The 18,898-nt window shown below is 46.8% G+C and overlaps 2 protein-coding genes across 2 annotated transcripts in view; both read left to right on the top strand.

Annotated features, from left to right (window-relative positions):
- Pkd1l2 (polycystin 1 like 2) overlaps window positions 1–3,597 on the top strand; it is an 86,655-nt gene extending 83,058 nt beyond the window's left edge. The window contains exons 41-43 of the mRNA XM_087596671.1: window positions 703–804; window positions 1,238–1,369; window positions 3,201–3,597. Of these exons, the coding sequence (XP_087452797.1) occupies window positions 703–804; window positions 1,238–1,369; window positions 3,201–3,362 (396 nt within the window). The 3' untranslated portion in view covers window positions 3,363–3,597. The remainder of the gene's footprint in view (window positions 1–702; window positions 805–1,237; window positions 1,370–3,200) is intronic.
- Window positions 3,598–6,421: 2,824 nt separating this feature from the next.
- On the top strand, window positions 6,422–17,198 carry Gcsh (glycine cleavage system protein H). Its single transcript, NM_133598.2, is given in 5 exon segments — window positions 6,422–6,650; window positions 10,121–10,200; window positions 11,860–11,923; window positions 15,326–15,457; window positions 16,457–17,198. Coding segments are annotated over 5 exon segments (513 nt in total). The 5' UTR covers window positions 6,422–6,511; the 3' UTR covers window positions 16,555–17,198.
- The last annotated feature ends 1,700 nt before the right edge of the window (window positions 17,199–18,898 follow it).

The following is an 18,898-nucleotide window of genomic DNA, read 5'->3' as shown; positions in this document are numbered from 1 at the left end:
ACTCTCCTGCAAATACCTTAACTCCTGTTGCTCTACCTAGCCCTCCATTTAAAGATCAGGGACAAGGCAGAAATCCTGTGGAGCCAGACGCCACCAACTCAAAAGGAGGGGGTTCTGGGCTTTCCTCGGATACCGCAGTCCTGCGACAGTGTTAGGGAAATGAGAGACAGCGTGGTGGGAGGAGCCCCATTCATCCTCCCAAGGTAGAGAGAGAGGCTGGGGCCTGAGAGCAGCCAGTGCCATCCCTGAGTCCGGCAAATGATGCGGGAGGGTTGGACAAGGGGTACCTGAGCCCCTGAAGTATCCGGATGCTCCCGTGCTGGTGGGCGCACAGGTATCTGTCAATGGGAGGCTGAGAATGCAGCCAAGTTATGGATCAGACACTTCCAGAACATATAACATAGGCAAACATAACATACACAAATGCATATGTGCATGTATCAGTGCCCACAGAAACACCCACACACACACCCACACACACACACACACACACACACAATTCACATGTGTTTAGTCATGCATGCACAGACCCATGTCTCATATTGAGCTGGGTGTGTATATGTATTCACTTGTATGACCGCTTAGGTGTCCACAATGTGGCCAGGCCAAGGAAGTGGCTGACTTACTACTCTCTCAAACATCAGAATTAGGGGGAGGCTTTACGCTTTCTTTCCCTGTTCATGAATACTCTTTCCATGACAGTCACATTTAATATTTGGTTGGAAACTCCGTTCCTACAAAACCCTCTTTGACGCGGCAGAAACAATGATCAGCCTTCAGCTGGGGATCTTCAACTATGAAGAGGTAATGGTGGGAGGGCGTGGCTACTGCAATCTGTGTGAAACTTTGAAAAATCAAAGTTTTCACCTATGCCCACCTACCCCTATGCCAGCTTTGAATGCAGTGCCTGGCCCACATGGGGCTTCTCTAGACCAATGGAAACGCACTCCCCATACCTTTAGACAGCCCACTCTGGGGGCTCCTGCTTACAGAAGAACTGTCAGATAGGGCCACGCTGGGCTGTAGAAATACCCAGCCCTCACTAGCTATAGTGCCTTATTTTAGAGGAAGCAGGGGTGGGCAGGGGTGTAGCCCATACCCCCTCTGGGGCAGCTCTGGGGAGCTCCTCTGCCCACACTCCCACCCCTGACAGAGGCCACTGTCCCCAGTCTTCTCAGTTCAGACGCCCTGACTTGCTGCTGAGGGAAAGCGTAATGACTGCCTTCCTTCCTGGCAGGTCCTGGACTACAGCCCAGTTCTTGGCTCCCTCCTCATTGGGTCCTGCATAGTCTTTATGACATTTGTGGTACTGAATCTGTTTATCTCTGTCATTCTGGTGGCCTTCAGCGAGGAGCAAAAGTCTGACCAGGTAAACTCTTTTAACCTAGTCTACACATAAATGAGATCATATGTGTGTATGTGTGCATGTGGGGTGTGTGTGTGTGTGTGTGCCTTTGTGTTTGTGTGTGCACCACCTGCATGCAGTTCCTGTGAAGGTCAGAAAAGTTTCTAGAATCCCCGGGAACTAGAGTTACAGGCGGTTGTGATCTGCCCAGTGTGGGTGCTAGGAATCGAACCTGGGTCCTCAGAAAGAGAAATAAGTGTTTCTAACTGCTGAACTATCTCTCCGGCCTGAGGATATTTTTGAGGCTCATCTATGCTGTAGTATCCATCATTGGTAACTCGCTCTTAAAGAAATCTTTGGCTGGAGAGATGGCTCAGCAGTTATGAGCACTGGCTGCTCTTTCAGAGGACCTGGTTTCAATTCCGAGTACCCACTTGGCAGGTCACAACTGTCTATGACTCCAGTTCCAGGGCTTCTGACACCCTCACACAGATGCACATGCGGGCAAAAATCAGTGAACATAAAATAAAAAAAATAAATTATGTATATAAAAAAGAAATCTTTGTAGATCAGGTTAGATTTTAACACTCAGATTAAACAGCCTCTGCCTCCTTAGTGATGGGATTAAAGGCATATGCCCCTACACCTGGCCTACATTATCTTTTGTAATTGAGCATTGCCCATATTTTCACAGTCTAAGAACCTTTTTGGAGGGAGTTATGCCTATTATGATTGAATGATTGTCCTCTAAAGAAACAGGTCAGGGTGCTAACTATGCCCCATTATTCCATAAAAGGCCACACTGGAGAACAGAGTCATTGTTGACATAATCAGTTAAGTGGTGTTATGTTGGAGCAGTGTGAATCCCTAATCCAATAGGATGGCTTTCTTCATAATGTATGTACAGTTTTGCTGTTTGTTTTAGACAAGAGCTCAGGAGGATCCTCAGTCTGGCCTTGAACTCCTCATCCTCCTGTCTTTGCCTCCCACGTGCTGGGATTACAGGCTTGTGGCACCGTGTCTGTGTGCTCTGTCTACAGCCTTTAAGTCTGGCCTGCCAGTCTTATTTCCTGTGTGTTTTTGCTTTGCTTTGTTTGTTTCTGAATGAGACAGGATCTTGATATACAGCTCAGGCTGGATTTGAAGTTGATTTTCTCTTGTCTTCATGTGTAAGGGCTAGGATTACAGGTTTGTGGAGCCATGCCTTTTCCTTTGGTTTAAAGCTCTATCTATCTATCTATCTATCTATCTATCTATCTATCTATCTATCTATCTATCTATCTGTCATTTGTGGTTAAGTAAGGGAAAGGCATTGTGAGAAACACCTGTTTAGTTTCTCCTTCCCCTGGAATCCCAGTCCCTCCCATACTGGGCTAGACTGAGGTAAGCAGGGCAGGCAGAAGGGTAATACTGACAGGGGAAGAGAACTTGGCCAAAGGTAAGTGAGGTGAGCAGACAGTCAGTTCTGAAAGGCTGCTTGTGCTTAAGTCTAGGTTCAGTAACTAACTGAGGCTTTCCCTGTCCAGTTTGGGATATAACGTCCAGGAAAGCCCAGGCATCCTCGGCAGAGAAAGAGGGCTTGCTGCAGACAACACGAAGCATAGGCCTGCCCTTCCCTAGTGGAGGTAGAGCCCCAGTAGAAGGGCATCCCAAGTCTAGGACAACCTAGTGACTTTCAGCTTGGGACAAACAGACTATTTTTGTTTGCTTTGTGGTGCTGAGGATAAAACCCAGAGCCTGGAGCATCCTAGGCACGCGCTCTACCACCAAGCGCTAGCCTCATCTTTGGGACCAAACAAGGCAGTAAAACCTTAAGATGGTTCCAGATACACCACCTGGTCCTTTCTTCTTGCAGCTCTCAGAGGAAGGAGAGATTGCGGACTTGCTCCTGATGAAAATCCTCAGCTTTCTGGGCATCAGATGTAAAAGGGAAGAGACTTGGAGCAGCAGTGAGCAGCCGGAGTTGTCCCCTAACACTCTGTCCCTTCAGCCAGCACAAGCTTTGCCCGGGATTTAAACTGTTCATCCACAGGTGGCAGAGGCAGGGTGTGGGGAATGGGGGTGGGGGTGGGGGCAGAGCTTCCGGCCTGCACTTGCCAGTGACACTACCGTCCTACTGGCTTTGCTGTCTGTAGAGGAGTTCTGTAGCCCTGCTGGGAAAATAGTCACAATATATACATACATAATAGTGCCATGTGTGTGGGCTTGATTTGATGTACTTTCTCCTTGAAATAAAATACACAGGCATGGAACAATTAATTCATGGCTTTGGTTATTGGCAGTTGTCTCTGAAAGGTTCTCAAGACTCCTGAATGCTAATAGGAATCCTGTTAGCTTGCTGGGACCAAGAATGACAAGTGATAGGTTTAAAGAACAGGACAGCATCAGTGGTTGGTGGCACACACCTGTAATCCCAGCACTCAGGAAGCAGAGGCATCAGATTGTTGTAAATATTAATTGGGGGTTTCTACCCCACCTTAGATCATGTAGTTCCCAAACAAAAGGAAGCCAAACAAAAGGCTTATTTATAATAAGCCTTAAAGTACTAGAGCTGTGCAGATATCGACCCTCTGTGCTATTTTGTCTACTTCCCTGTTAATAACCCTGAGATCTAACTTGCCATGTTCAGTCTAGGCTGAGATTTTAGCATTACAACACACAGCAACGGACCAAACCTCAACAATGGCTCTTTGAGTTGGAGGCCTGCCTGGTCTATAGGGTGAGTTCCAGGACAGCCAGGGATATACAGAGGAAACTGTCTTCAAAAACAACAAAAACAGCAACAAAAACCAAAACCAACCAAACAAGAATGTGAACAAGGTCAAAAATCCACGGTCAGATGGTAGTGGTGCACACCTGCAATCCCAGCATGCCTAGCTCTTCTGGGGTCCTGATTGGGTTTGTTTTTACGGTTAAAGAATTTAAAGGCAGGGAAAAGTCTCTACAGGTAGTTTTTGAGAAATCTTGAACACAGTAAGCAGGAGCAGACAGAATCATCGCTGAAGAGAGGGTTTTATTGGAGATGAAAAATAGCAGACACAGAAAGACCCTATGCAAAGCAGGCTGGTGACTAGGAAAGCCAAGAAAACCACTTTCCTCCTCTTTTTATAAGTCTTTTTGTCTGTCTGTCTGTCTGTCTGTCTGTCTGTCTATCTATCTATCTATCTATCTATCTATCTATCTATCTATCTATCTATCTTTGGCTTGTCCAGACAGGGTTTCTCTGGCTGTTCTGAAACTCACTATAGACCAGGCTGGCCTTGAACTCAGAGATCTACTTGCCTCTGTCCCTGAGTGCTAGGATTAAAGGTGTGCCACCACCTGGCTGGAGTCTCTTCTTGAGGGTTGGGTTTGTTTGTTGGTTTTGAAGAGTCTTCCCTATAGAGCTGGTCAGTTTAAAGAAAGACAGGGTGGCTGGTTGGCCTACAGGTGCTGTAAATAGGTCCTGATATGGTCTGGAACTTAAGCCAGTCCCTGAGCAGGGGCCTGCTGGCAGGAGGAAAAGCCCACCCATTTTAAGTTGCCAGGCTTTTGTCTCTGCTCAGGAGGGTGTAGAAGAAGCTGGGCCTTTTCAGGGAGCCTTCTCTCCCTCTCCCCAGGACTTCCACAGCCACATCAGGTTAAGTAAATCCTGTTTTGTCTTGGTGATGGCAACCCATGACCCTTGACAGTGAGCAGAAGAAATGAAGGGCTCTGATTTGATGACCCGAGGATGGACAACACGCTTTTTAGCTGGATGTTAGAAATCTTCTCTTGGGTCTGAGAAATACCTCAATGATTAAGAGAGATTGCTGCTCTTGCAATCTTGATCTTCTGTTTCTACCTTCTGGGGACCGCAATCACATGTGTACCAGGCCCACATAAATCATGTGGTTCTGTCTGTTGGGTTTAGAGTTTCTACCCCTTTTGGGATCTCTAAGGTAATAAAGTGGCTTCCTGGATTGTTTTATTTTTCTTTTCTTTTTTTTAAACATTTATTTATTTATTATGTATACGTCATACAGCTTTCTGCCTGCATGTATGCCTGCAGGCCAGAAGAGGGCACCAGACCTGATTATAGATGGTTGTGAGCCACCATGTGGTTGCTGGGAATTGAACTCAGGACCTCTGTCTGGAAGAGCAGACAGTGCTCTTAACCTCTGAGCCATCTCTCCAGCCCGGAATGTTTTCTTTTACTTCTCTCTCTCTCTCTCTCTCTCTCTCTCTCTCTCTCTCTCTCTCTCTCTCTTTTTCTTTCTCTCTTTCTCTCTCTCTCTCTCTCTCTCTCTCTCTCTCTCTCTCTCTCTCTCTCTCTCTCTCTCTCTCTCTCTCTCTCTCTCTCTCTCTCTCTCTCTCTCTCTCTCTCTTTTGAAACAGGATTTCTCTGTATAGCCCCGGGTGTCCTAGAGCTCGCTTTTTAGACCAGGCTGGCGTAGAACTTCAGAGATCCACCTGCCTCTGCCTCCTGAGTGCTGGGATTAAAGGAGTGAGCCACCACGCCAGGCTGTTTTCAGCATTTTAAAAAGCTGTGGGGGCTGGGGATTTAGCTCAGTGGTAGAGCGCTTACCTAGGAAGCGCAAGACCCTGGGTTCGGTCCCCAGCTCCGAAAAAAAGAACCAAAAAAAAAAAAAAAAAAAAAAAAAAAGCTGTGATCCGTGTCGGTACGACTTTGATACCTAGAACAGTCTTTAGACAAAATGAGTCCCCTGATGGTGACCTTGTGCAGATAGGCGTGACTGCAAGCTTAAGGGCCTGGCCGCACCTCGTCTTTCCTAGGACTTAGTGGCATGAGACTGCGTTAACTCAGCAAGGCCATCCTTTCTGGAATCTTTCTCAGGCTGCTCGGTGATGCAGCTTAAGTGCAATCCGTAAATTGCGGACTTAGAGCTTCTATTTTGCAAGATCCCACTCTTGGGACGAAGCTCTGCCCTCCGGTGAGATCCCGCCTCCTCCCCGCCCAGTCAGTCCAGCCTCTCACACAGCCCCATCCGGGCCTTAGCCCCTCCACATGTACACACCCCTCGCGCGCGTTGTCCTATCCGAAGTGGAATCTTCAAGCTGTCCAATCAGAGCGCGCCTCTGCCAGGCCCCGCCCCTGGGCCTCGGTGCTCCGCTTACTCTGGCCCACCTCGTCCCCGCCGGCCCGGTGGCGGAGGCGAAGCGCAGTTACCCTCGGAACCTTGGATCATGTCGCTGCGAGTGGTAAGGAGTGTGCGGGCTGTGGCCTGCAGCCTGCGCATCGCCCTGGCCTCCTGCCCGCCAAGGCCCTGGGCGCCGAGCGCTGCCGCTGTCCGCTCGCTGCGCACCGGATCTGCTTTGCTCTCGGGTAAGTGCGGGGCACGTGGTCACCGCTCCCGCCGGTCCGGAGACCTCCGGCGCCCCACTCCCAAGCCTCCGGGCCAGAGCGAGCTATAGCCCTGCCCGCGCTTCTTTTCGCTCTTGGGATCCTGGTTCTGCGGCCCTTCTCCCAAAGTTGGCGAGAGAAGACACAAGCAAACTTTGAACCCGGGGTAGAAAGGTGGAGCTGGGAGGGAAGGACGGCTGGACCCATAGGTAAGCTGGCCACTCGTTCCGGGGTGAGCTTGCTTTTGGGTACACCGAGATTCTAAATGTGGGGAGCGCTTAGGTTTGCTAAGTGGACTAAAATGCTGCAGAATGTATATACAGATGAATGAAAAGTCAAAGCACTGAAACAAAAAAGCTTTTTTACTCTCCTCCCCCGCTCCCCGCAAAGCCAAGCGGAGCGCTGAAGCTTGAGCTGTGAACTACAGACAGTTCTAGACTTCAGAGTTCTAACGTCTGTAACTGAGTCATTGATGTGTACTGGGGCTCAAACGAGGCTGATTTGATGGACTGGAAATAACTGGGAGACCTGCCCATTATACGCGTACGCTTGCAGTTAGCTGGGAAACTGTTTTATGTGCAAGTAGTGGGGAACCTTACTCAGGCGGCACAAATCGGACCGGCTGCTCTCAGCAAGTGCTTTCTCAGAAATCTGTGGAACTCAAAATGTTGATCACGTTATTCCTCAGTATGGAGTGGCACGTTTGTTCCTTTCTTGCTAAAATGCCTCCAGTTTGTTACTGGTTGGAGTCCAGGGGTAAAGAAATGCTCAAATAAGCACTCCGTTTCAAGGCAGGCACGGTGGGTGGCTTCCACCTGTAGCAGTGTGAGCACTGCTGAAGTGGAGGATCGCTGTGAGTCCGGGGCCAGCTGGAGCTACATGCCGAGTTCCAGGTATTTAGTTAAATATTGCCTAATATATCAATTCCCGTGGCCTGCTTAACCACTCAGGTTTTCTCATTTTTACCCTCTTTGAACTGGCAGAATAGTGCGTGCACTTATTATGCAGGGTACAGAGCCTTGCGCTTGTTAAAGCAGACATTCTTCAATTCTGGTTTTTCCTCTTGCAGCTGTGTGGTTTCAGGCAGTCTCTCAACTTCTCAGAACCCCAGTGCCCTGCATTAGAACACTGGAGGCAACAGCTACCTCAGAGTTACTGGGAGGAAGAAATGAAGTCAGGTCCTGTCACCTGCAGCTTGACATGTTGTCGTGAATAGTGTTATTGACTATTAGTGTGTAGCGCCAGAGAGCGAACACTGACCCTTATTAAGTGAGATTGTCCTCGAAAATGCAATATCTTCAGTTTCAGCTCAGTTTTTCTGTGACTCCAAACCCTGATGGGGTTTGGTTTCTACTTTCTCAATTCAAGGCAGAAACATGACTATTCTGGAACTCTCTCTGGAGACCAGACTGGCCTGGAACTCACAGAGATCCTCCTGCCTGTGCCTCCCTGAGGGCTGGGGTTAAAGGCATGTGCCTGCTTTCTGAGGCATGATCTCACTTGCTCAGCTTGGACGATTCCTGTAGCTGAGGATCACTGAACTTCAGGTCCTTCTGACGTTGCTGGGACGGTAGGTGAGCACCACCAGGCCCAGTTTCTGCAATGGTAGAGACTGAACCAAGAGCCACCTCAGGGACAGGCAAGCACCCATCCCAGCATCCCCAGGCCTTAAACTGTGTTTCTATCTAGGGTTACTTACCTAATCTGCTTTCTTGAGTAGGGTCAAGGGTTAATGGAGAACTGCAACCTGTGGTTAAGCTTAGGTAGCATTCCTGGGTTAAAAGGACAATACAGACTTTGAGGACAAGTGGACCTACGTGTGCTGAGCTCAGAGTGCTGCCGGCTCAAGCTAGGGCTGCAAAGTTGAGGCCAGGGCAGCGGCACTCACTGTTAGCAGGGTGACCAAGGATCGTGCAAGCAGGTCACATTTTAGTGGTTGTCTGCCTCTTTGGTCAGGGGTTGCATTGGACTGATGATGGTTGGTCGGTGATGTGATCAGGGAGCTCTAGACTTGTAAGAGAATGGCAGTTGAGAGCCACAGCCACATAGCCGTACATCATCTTTGACCCAGATCCCTCTTCCTTTATTTTTTAGCAGGGTTGGGAATTGAAGCCAAGGCTTTGACAAGAACTTGGCCAAGTTATAGTTGTTATAGGAAGCTTGTTTCAGTCCTCAGAACCAAGTTGTAGTCACCTTAATGAACTACCTAAAGACTCACATTACCCTTTTTAGGTTAAATCTTTTGGTTTTCAGATCTTAAAAGATTTATGCTGCACATGTGCACATGTTCTGCCTGCATGTATGTCTGTGCACCACATGTGTGCCTGGTGCCCTTGGAGGTCAGAGAGGGCTATCAGATTTACTAAAACTAAACTTACAGCCAGGCGAGTGTTGGAACACACTCCTATGGTTGGTCCTATACAAGAACAACTCATGCTCTTAACTGCTGAGCGATCTCTTCACTTCAGATCTTTTTTTGAGACAGGGTCTTGTGTTGCCCAAGCTCCCTTGAATTCAGACTCAATTGATCCCCCTTTCCACAGTATTATAGTTACAGGTTACTGTGCCCGGTGTAAATCAACCCCCCTCCCCTACCAGTGGGACTGATTCAGAGCCCCACATGGTAGACAAGTTATCATCTATTCTCAGTCCTTCAGAATTGATTCTTGTGTTTTAGAATTGTGTTAGTGGTATTTTACTTTTATATGTATCTTAACTGCTGGGTCATCTCTAAAGCCATCCTAATGGTCTTAACCTTTCAGTCCTCCCACCTCCTAAGTGCTAGGTCACAGGCATAGCCACGCTGTCCAGCTAAACTTGCCACATTCCCACCTCAGCCCCTGTATTCCAGGTCAACCAGCTGTGTACTAGCATACATTGCTTTCTGTATAAGCAGGCTTTATTCTGTCTCCCCAGACCCATCACCCCAATCCTGTCCTCAAAAGAAGTCATTGAATAAATTCACGAAATAGGCTCTGAAGTTTTTTGAATGATTTAGACTGATGTTAAAACAGATACGCCCAGAGATGGACAAGGATTCCATTTAAGATGTGATCTTTGGAGCTGGAGAGATAGCTCTGTGGTTAAAAGCACTAGTTGCTGTTCAGAAGACCTGGGTTTGGGTAACTCCAGTTTCTGGGGATCTGACATCTTCTGGCCTCAGTGGACTTTGCACACATGTGGTATGCATACATGTATTCAGGTAAGGCCCTCACCTACGTAAACATCAATCTTTTCAACATTCATCTCGGTCCATCTGTGGTTACACAGTGTTGTTAAAATGCCTCATCTTTATACATTGTTGTTCTACTGGGCATCTAACTACTGAAGCAATGTCGGTTAAGTCAATCACCAACCCTGGAGAAGTCTTAGCCTTTGACAGCAATGATGTTTGAAGGGCTTTTGAGGAAATGCTGCTGCTACTTTTCTGAAATACTGGTCTTCTGTTTTAGTGCGTAAATTCACAGAGAAGCACGAATGGGTAACAGCAAAGGATGGTATTGGAACAGTGGGAATCAGCAACTTTGCACAGGTATTGGACTGCCCTGATGTATCTGTAACAGCGTGCTCTCAAGTAGATTGGATTCTCTCTACCTTATAAAAATGGTATAGTGCTTTGGGCTCTTCTAAAGACCCTTAGGGAAAAATCAGAGGTAAAAGAGTTCAGATGTACATTAGTAGGCCCGTGTATTGTTACAAGGGATACCATGTTTGGCATGGTGACATAAGTGTTACCTCATACTCAGGTAGACCACCATGAGTTTGACATCAACCTCAAGATTCTTTGAAAAAACTACTATACTAGGTCAACACTCAAAAGGAGGGAACATAATTTAAGAAGTGTTTGGTGTTGGGCAGTTAAGAGCAAACTCACGAGCTGGGGGCGGGGTTGGGGTTCATTGTCTTTATAGGTACTGTGAGACCCACGTGACCAAGGACAGGGCATGCAGCTAAGGATAAATACACAGAGAGCCCTTTTGTTTGGTTGGCCTTTTCTCTATAACCTTGTCCATGCAGTAGCACTCAGTGGTCTCTCCCTGCTGCATGTGTGCAGTGAGACGGGAGAAAGGGGAACTGTTGGAGAAAATAAATGCACAGCCCCTCAGACATGCTAGATTCTCAGGTCTCCGTCTTTGATACCTTCTTTGCCATGGCTGTATTCCTCCTGAGGGGGCACAGTACAGGTTGTTTAACAGGTTGTTTATCTACAAAGGGGAATCACCTATGAGACAGCAAAGTACAAAATGCGTGCGATAGAGCCCTTCTGGGTGATGTGAGCAAAGGTGGGTCACTCACCTGGCACGGCGATGCCCTGGAAGGCAGGTCTGTGAGGACCACTGTTTGATGGGTCAGTGGGTAGGGTTTCAGGCATTGCAGTTTGGGTCAGAACCAGTGGTAATTGTTGGAATATGTAGTCTGTGCCCAGGGTTCCTCTAGCCTGGAGGTCAGATCGGCTGGAGGCTTGTTTCTTGTAGTGCATCTCCAGTTAAACTATATATACTTAGGGCTGCTGGGCCAGCTCAACAAGTTAAGGCACTTGCCTAGCGACCTAAGTTTGATCCTTGGGATGCACATGACAGAGGTGACAGGTGGAAACTGACTCCTGCAGGGTTGTCCACTAACGTCCACATAGTTTTGCACACATATATGCAGTACATATATACATGTGCCCACAGTACACCTAACATTTTAAATTATTTTTGAAGTACTGTGGAGTGAACCCTGGGCCTCACACATGTGAGGCAGGTTCTCCATCACTGAGGTATGCCTCTTCTTCTCTTCCTTTTCATTTTGAGATGAATAGGCTCTGGCTAAGGTGACTTAGTTGGCTTTGAACTTCTTCTGTAGCCTAGCTTGGTCTTGAACTTGGGTTCTTCCCTTCTTGGCTTCTGATAGGTGTACCACCAAGTCTCATCCAATTTTATTCTTTTTGTGCAATGGAGTCTTGTTATGTAGCTGAGGCTGGCTTTGAACTCATAACCCTCCTCTATTTGCCTCCTAAGTATTGGATTTTAGAGATATCCCACCACACCTGGCCCAGTTTACATGTTTAAAGGGATATAAAGAAGAGGAAAGAATGTAGCCCCTTGTGTGTGAAATATATAGACCAAAATATAGACTAAATTTAGTTTGTCTCTTTCCTGTTCTCTGGTGGGGTCCACTTAGACATTTTAATGTTTTTATGTTTTAGGAAGCTTTGGGAGATGTTGTTTACTGCAGTCTGCCTGAAGTTGGGACAAAACTGAAAAAACAAGGTGAGTGTACTTCTCATTTTGGAATGTCATAGTCCATGGCCTTTACCTGAATGACCATTTGTTTGCACTCAGGGTCAGTTAGAGTAATTTCAGGAAAAGAGAATATTGAAATAGAAATGTGTAACAGTTACTGGTTCATTAGCTTACACGAGCAGGCTGCAGATGAGTGGGTAAAAGGTGTTTCAGAGAGAGCCACGGAGGACCTAGGGTCTTTACTCAGTTTTCCCCTTCAGTGTGTGTAATTAGGCTGAAGAAGGCTGCCACCGGCTCTGGAGAAGTCATGTCTCAGCAAGCGCTCTCTTCCAGTTCCCACCCATGTCACAGATGATGAGCACAGGGAATGTCTACAGTGAAAGTCAGGGGGCAGAGGGAAGGCCATCAATGCTATCCTCCTCACCCACAAAAAATAATACTAAGCTTTTGGTTGTAAAGGGAGCTGTGGTGTAGCTCAGTGGTCAAGTGTATTTGCTAGCATGCATGTGTACCCTGGGTGCCATCTCCAGCACTGCAAAATAAAGGCTAAAATCTGCCTTCCTTTGCATACAGCAGAGAGAATCCAACATAAAAGTCTGCCTACTTTTTGTTGTTTGTGTGTGTGTGTGGGTAAGATTTATTCTTATTTTATGTGTATGAGTGTTTGCCTGCATGTTGCATGTATACCGTGTGTATGCCTGGTTGTCTGCACAGGCTTCAGAAGGGCAGTGTGGGTACTGGGAGCAGGTATTCCTCAGCCCAGAACCTAGTTTTTGAACCTAGCCTCACAATTTACCAGTCATATGACTTAAGCAGAATTACAGAATTGACCATGAACTCTGTAAGACAGTGCTGCTCCGCTTGGATGTCTTGATCTCTTAGTATCTTTAATAGCTTATCCCCACACGCCCACCTTTATCTCGTGTGAGGTTTGCAAAGTTTCTCTTTGTTTATGGATTCTGTAGACCGAACTCAGGTCCTGTGCCTAGGGCAAGCCTTGTGCTGAGCCAGTGCTGTACTGAACTCCCTATCCTTTTTTTTTTTTTTTTTTTTTTTGGTTGTTGTTGATTATTTTTGTTTTTGTTGTTGTTTTGTTTTTTGAGACAAAGTTTCTCTGTATAGTCCTGGCAATCCTGGAACTCTCTCTCTCTGTAGACCAGGCTGGCCTGAAACAGATCCACCTGCTGGAATTAAAGGTGTGCACCACTACTGCCTGTGTGGTTTTGTGTGTCGGTGTGTGTGTGTGTGTGTCGGTCTGTGTGCGCGCGCGCGTGTGCTTTGCACATGCCACGGTGCATACATGGAGGTCAGAGGACAATTTGGGGCAGTTAGTTCTCCCTACCACCCTGGGTCTAGGGATTGAATTTAGGTCATCAGACTCGACAGTAGGTACCTTTTTTACAGAACAAAATAAAAACAGGGCCTCTGGGCTGGAGTGATAGTTCAGAGCACTAATTGCTCTTCCAAAGGAGCTAGTTTAATTTCCAGCACCCATATGGTGGCTCACAACAATCCGTACCTCCAGCTCCTGGGCATCTGATGCCCCCCTCTGGCCTCTGAGGGAGTCAGCACATGCACACAGAATACATGCAGAAATGTAGACAGAACACCAATATATAAATTTTAAAAATGAATTGAAAGAATAACAGATCAAAAAAACCCCAAAAAGCAAACAAAAAACCCCAAGGTCTCAGTATTCCTGCCTGGCTTCCAACTCACGGAGATCCCTTGCTTCGGCTTCCTAGTTCTGGGATCAGATGCCTGGCTCTTAAGATGTAGGCTTGGCGTGGTATGAACAACAGTGGGCCCCATAGGCTCATATGTTTAAATGCTTGGCCCCCTGTTAGTAGAACTGATTGTATAGGATTGGGAGGTGTGGCCTTTTTAGATAATGTGTGTCCCTGGGCTTTGAGGCTTCAAAAGCCCACACCAGGCCCAGGCTTCTGCCTGGCCTGTGGGCCTGTTGGTCAGATGTAAGCTCTCAGCTAATGGCTCAACACCATGCCAGCCTGTGTGCCACTACCCTCCCCACCATGACTATAGGAGACCAGCCCCCTGTAAGCAGCCCAGTTAAATGCTTCCTTTAGTAAGTCCCTTCGTCACGGTGTTTCACCACAGGAGTAACCGTAAAGAAGACACTTGGCGTTCATCTTACTAGGTGACCTTTGCTTACTCTAAGGTGCAGGCTCCCTGGGCTGGGCTGCAGTTCTTTCTTTCAGCCTTACCAAGTCCCTTGGGTGATGTTTAGGGCTCCTTCACAGGCCAGGGTATGTGACACCACGCGTGGCTAGCAAATTACAAGTTGTTTTACTGCACATCAGCACACTGGTGTCAGACACTGCACTGCCAGGGTCATTCAGTGTGCAGAGTACGTACACGTTGTTGAAGCTATTCATGCCTTTCTTGTACAAAACCAACAGAACTTTGACTATAAATAAAGACAGTCAGAATCTTTTTTAGCATGACTGAATAGTGGGTAACCACTTTTTTTAGTTTGTCTTTAAATTGTTTTCTTTTTTTTTTTTTTTTTTTGGGGTTCTTTTTTTTGGAGCTGGGGACCGAACCCAGGGCCTTGTGCTTCCTAGGTAAGCGCTCTACCACTGAGCTAAATCCCCAGCCCCCTTAAATTGTTTTCTAACACTGTTGTTTTGAGGGGTGTCAAGAGGACAACTGGCAAGAGATGGTTCTCTCCTTGTACCTTGGTCCTGGGAATTGAACTCAGGTCATCAGGCTTAGAAGCAAGCATCTTTACCTAAGGAACCACTTCAAGGAATTTTTTAAAAAAGGTTTTTGTTTGGGGTGTTTATTTTGAGACAGAATCTTCTTTACCCCAGGCTATCCTCTTGACTCCCTGTGTAGCTGAGGATGAACTTGAACTGATGTTCCTGCCTGTCTCCCCAGCAGTGTGATTACAGGTGTCACCACCACACCCAGTTTATGCAGTGCTTGGAATGAGCCTAAGGTGCATGCATGCTAGGCAAACGCTCTGTCTACCTAGCTACATCGTTTACCAGATTTCCTGTTTGTATCTTGTTTGTTTGTTTCGACAGGGTCTCGCTGTGTATCCCTGGCTGGTCTGGAACTCACTTTATAGACCAGGCTGGCTGTAAACTTAGAGAGCTCCCCCTGCCTCTGACTCTGGTGCGGGGACTAAAGTGCACCACCACTCCTATATATGTTTTTTAAAGATTTATTTATTCATTTATTATATATAAGTACACTGTCGCTGTCTTCAGAGACACCAGAAGAGGGCACCAGATCTCATTACAGATGGTTGTGAGTCACCATGTGGTTTCTGGGAATTGAACTCAGGACCTCTGGAAGAGCAGTCAGTGCTCTTAACCACTGAGCCATCTCTCCAGCCCGACATTTTATATTTTTAAGTCACTGACTTGATGTTAACTAATTTCTTTCACTGCTTCCTTTTAGAGGAGTTTGGTGCTTTGGAAAGCGTGAAGGCTGCCAGTGAACTCTACTCTCCTCTGTCAGGAGAAGTAACTGAAGTCAATGAAGCACTTGCCGAAAACCCAGGGCTTGTCAACAAATCATGTTACGAAGACGGTAAGTTGTTGGTAAGAATTTAACTCCAACAGAGGTAACTCACTCACTGTGCCTCCAGCAGTTTTCTCCCTATTACAGTTGAATGAACAACCTCAAAAGTAACCGGAGGCCACATAGCCAATAGGTGGCGATGTTAGGATTTGGTTGTGGCTCTCTTTGGCTTGCTGTCTTGCCCTTCAGACTTTCTAGGGTGCCCCCATCCTAGCTCCTCCCTTCCTCTCTGGGGTTGGATGGCTTGAGACAGGGTCTCTACATGGCTCTTGCTGGTCTTAAACTCACAGAGATCCTCCTGCTTCTGCCTCCTAGGTGCTGGGATTAAAGGTGTATACCACCATGCCTGGCATTCGGTCTCGGTCTTTCTACTGCCATTAGTTCTAACAGCTAATATTTGGTGTGCCTTTAAGAAACATATGTGCAGGTGCTCTTAACTGCCTAGCCATCATCTCTCCCACCCCAAGGTTTTATTTTAAATATTTTAATTAAAGTTATTTGAGCTGGGCATGGTGGTGCACACCTTTAATTCCACTCTACCTCTGAAGGAGGCAGAGGCATTCGAATGTCTTGAGTTCAAGGCCGGCCTGGTTGACAAAGTGAGTTCTAGGACAGCTGGGACTGTTAAACAGAAACCCTGTCTTAAAGAATGGAAACAAGAGAAAGCTTACTTGTTTCTATGTAGGGCTATTGAGTGCAGGGGCCCTCAGAGGAGCGTGCTAGATTCCCTGGAGCTGGAGTTCGTAGGTTGTGAACCGCCTGATATCAGTGCTTAGAACCAACCATGGATTCTGGGCTATGGCAGTAAACTCTTAAGAACGGAGCCAGCACTCCAGCCCACTAATGTCTGAGGGCTAAACTTGTTGAGGAAAGAATGGATGTATGTTAGAGCAACAACATCACTTAAATGAAGGCACTGTATTAATTTGAGGGACTTAAAATTTTACATTTTGAATGAATTTGACTTTCGAAAAGGCAATTTGAACTGAGGTTTTGTTTTGGGTACAGGTTGGCTGATCAAGATGACACTGAGTGACCCTTCTGAGCTGGATGAATTAATGAGTGAAGAAGCGTATGAGAAATATGTGAAGTCCATTGAGGAGTGACCATGGCTTCCACATAGAACTGGGACGTGCCCTGTTCCAGCATGCTTGTCTTAAACTAGTGGAGAATAGAGGACTTGACATAACTTAGCAATAGTGAAGGAAAGGAACTCTTCTTGACAGTGCTACTTAAGGCCCACCCCCAACTTCCTAATGGATGCAGATAAACACAGTGTACAGATTTTTGATAATCACCGTAATAAGTATTTAGACTAGGGGTTAAGCTCTGGTTTTTAGAATTCTTAAGATCATCTGTGGTGAAAAGTAGTTATGAAGCTGGGCTTGGTGACAGACCACCATGGGATCCCAGCACTCAACAGGCAGATGTTAGTTCAAGGTCGGTCTACATAGCAAGTTCCAGACCAGCCACAGTTACAAGGTGGGATGCTACCTACTGGTTATGGGAATTTCATAATTCAGGATAACAGTGGTGTATCTTACGTACTTTTGTGACTTGCCCATATCCACCACTGGATTTTGGTCCGAGACTTCGTGTCTTCTCCTTGGAAATGCTGGGCCTGTGGGGAGGTGTTGTGCAGTGTCAGATGCAGGAGAGTCCCGTCTTTGTCTCGTCTTGTGCTGTTCTCCCACGGTGAAGCACTGGCTTTGCAACACTGAGAAATAAATAAAACACTCATGTCCTTGTTCGTCATGGTCTTGTTTGGATATCAGTGTTTCACTCAGTGACTGCTAGTTTTAGAAAGGTTAGCTTTTATTATAGGACACTACTATGTCTGGTGCTAGGGATACCACTGAGGTGTACCCTGCCAAACCATGTGAAACTATTGAAGAAAAGAAAAAGAATTAGGTCAGGGGTAGAGGGGTCAGTGGTTAGGAGGACTTGCTATTCCTGCGTCTCCTGCAGACAACTGGGGGTTCAGTTCCCAGCACCCATATGGTAGCTCAACCATCCCCAACTCCAGTTCCAGGGCATCTGATGCCTTCTGACCTCTGAAGGTATCACAAACGTACATGAGGTGCACATGCTCAGGTCAGGTTTACCCATTGTTCTCAGTGTGCGTGGACCCTGTGTTTTCCCCAAAGGCAAACTCATCTATATAACTAGCAATGGTGGGAAATCGAATTCACTCTTTCCCCTGTGATCATAAAAAAGAGAACGAAATCCTCTTAACTTCTCGTCATAGCTAGCTAGGAGAGGGGAACATGCTGTGTCTGAACTTGCATTGTGTTCAGGTTTCTATTTAACAGCTGTAGACACTAAAACTTTCTGACATTGACTTAACAACTGTTCTTTACAGTTCAAGTGTGCCTACTGACAGATGGGATGTCAGAAAGCTGGTCCGGCAGATTCTCTAAGATCAGCTTTAAAAGTGCTGACTGGGAATTGGGGGTGGGGGAATGGTATGCACACCGATATGTATATCAAGCTTGGTGACCCCCAACACTTGGAAGGGGGATGGCCTGGGGATCAGGAGTTCAAGGTTCAAGGTCATCTTTTAGCTATAGATCCCGTGGCTAGCCTGGGCTCAGACGTTCAAATAAGAACACAGACAAACTCCACCACTACCAAACCAAACCAAAACCCATGGGTGAATTCCCCCACCCTCCTTTTTTTTTTTGGTTCTTTTTTTCGGAGCTGGGGACCGAACCCAGGGCCTTGCGCTTCCTAGGCAAGGGCTCTACCACTGAGCTAAATCCCCAACCCCTCCCCCACCCTCCTAAGGAAAGCAGGTAGACAGCTCTGTCACACTCCCTCTGACTTAATTGCTTTAGCTTGGCTCTCATGAAGCCCAGGCTGAGCTGGAGGGTGTGGCCAAGGACCACCTTGACTCCAGATTTTCCTGCTTTCATCTTCCAAGGGCTGGATTAAAGGACGCACCGTCACACCTGGCCAGACTTTGGAAAGATACTTTCTTCCTTTGCCTTTTTGTTTTAGTCTTCGTCTTTTCTTTTTTTTTTCCTTCCGGAGCTGGCGACCGAACCCGGGGCCTTGCGCTTGCTAGGCAAGCGCTCTACCACTGAGCTAAATCCCCAACCCCGTCTTTGTCTTTTCTTAACATCTTTGAATGCTTTCAAAAGATTAAAACCTCAGAAATATAGCAGGGGGGCTGCAGAGATGGTTCAGTGGTTAAATCTCTGTCTGCTCTTCCAAAAGACCTGGGTTCAATTCCCAGAATCTACATGGATGGTCATGAATGCCTGTAGCGCCAGTTCCAAAGTCCCCCATCCTTTTAACCTCCATGGGCACCAGGCATGGGAGTGCTGCACCAACATATATTCAGTCAAAAGACCAATACACTTAAAAGTTTTTAAAAAAAATTAAAGTTTAAAAACACAGATTGTTCAGAAGGCACTAAAACGTAAAACAACGACAAAACTCCACAGA

Source organism: Rattus norvegicus, chromosome 19 (genome assembly GCF_021556685.1).
Source record: "Rattus norvegicus strain SHRSP/BbbUtx chromosome 19, alternate assembly SHRSP_T2T, whole genome shotgun sequence".
NCBI classification, from domain to species: Eukaryota; Metazoa; Chordata; class Mammalia; order Rodentia; family Muridae; genus Rattus; species Rattus norvegicus.
This window is presented reverse-complemented; position numbering and strand designations above follow the sequence as displayed.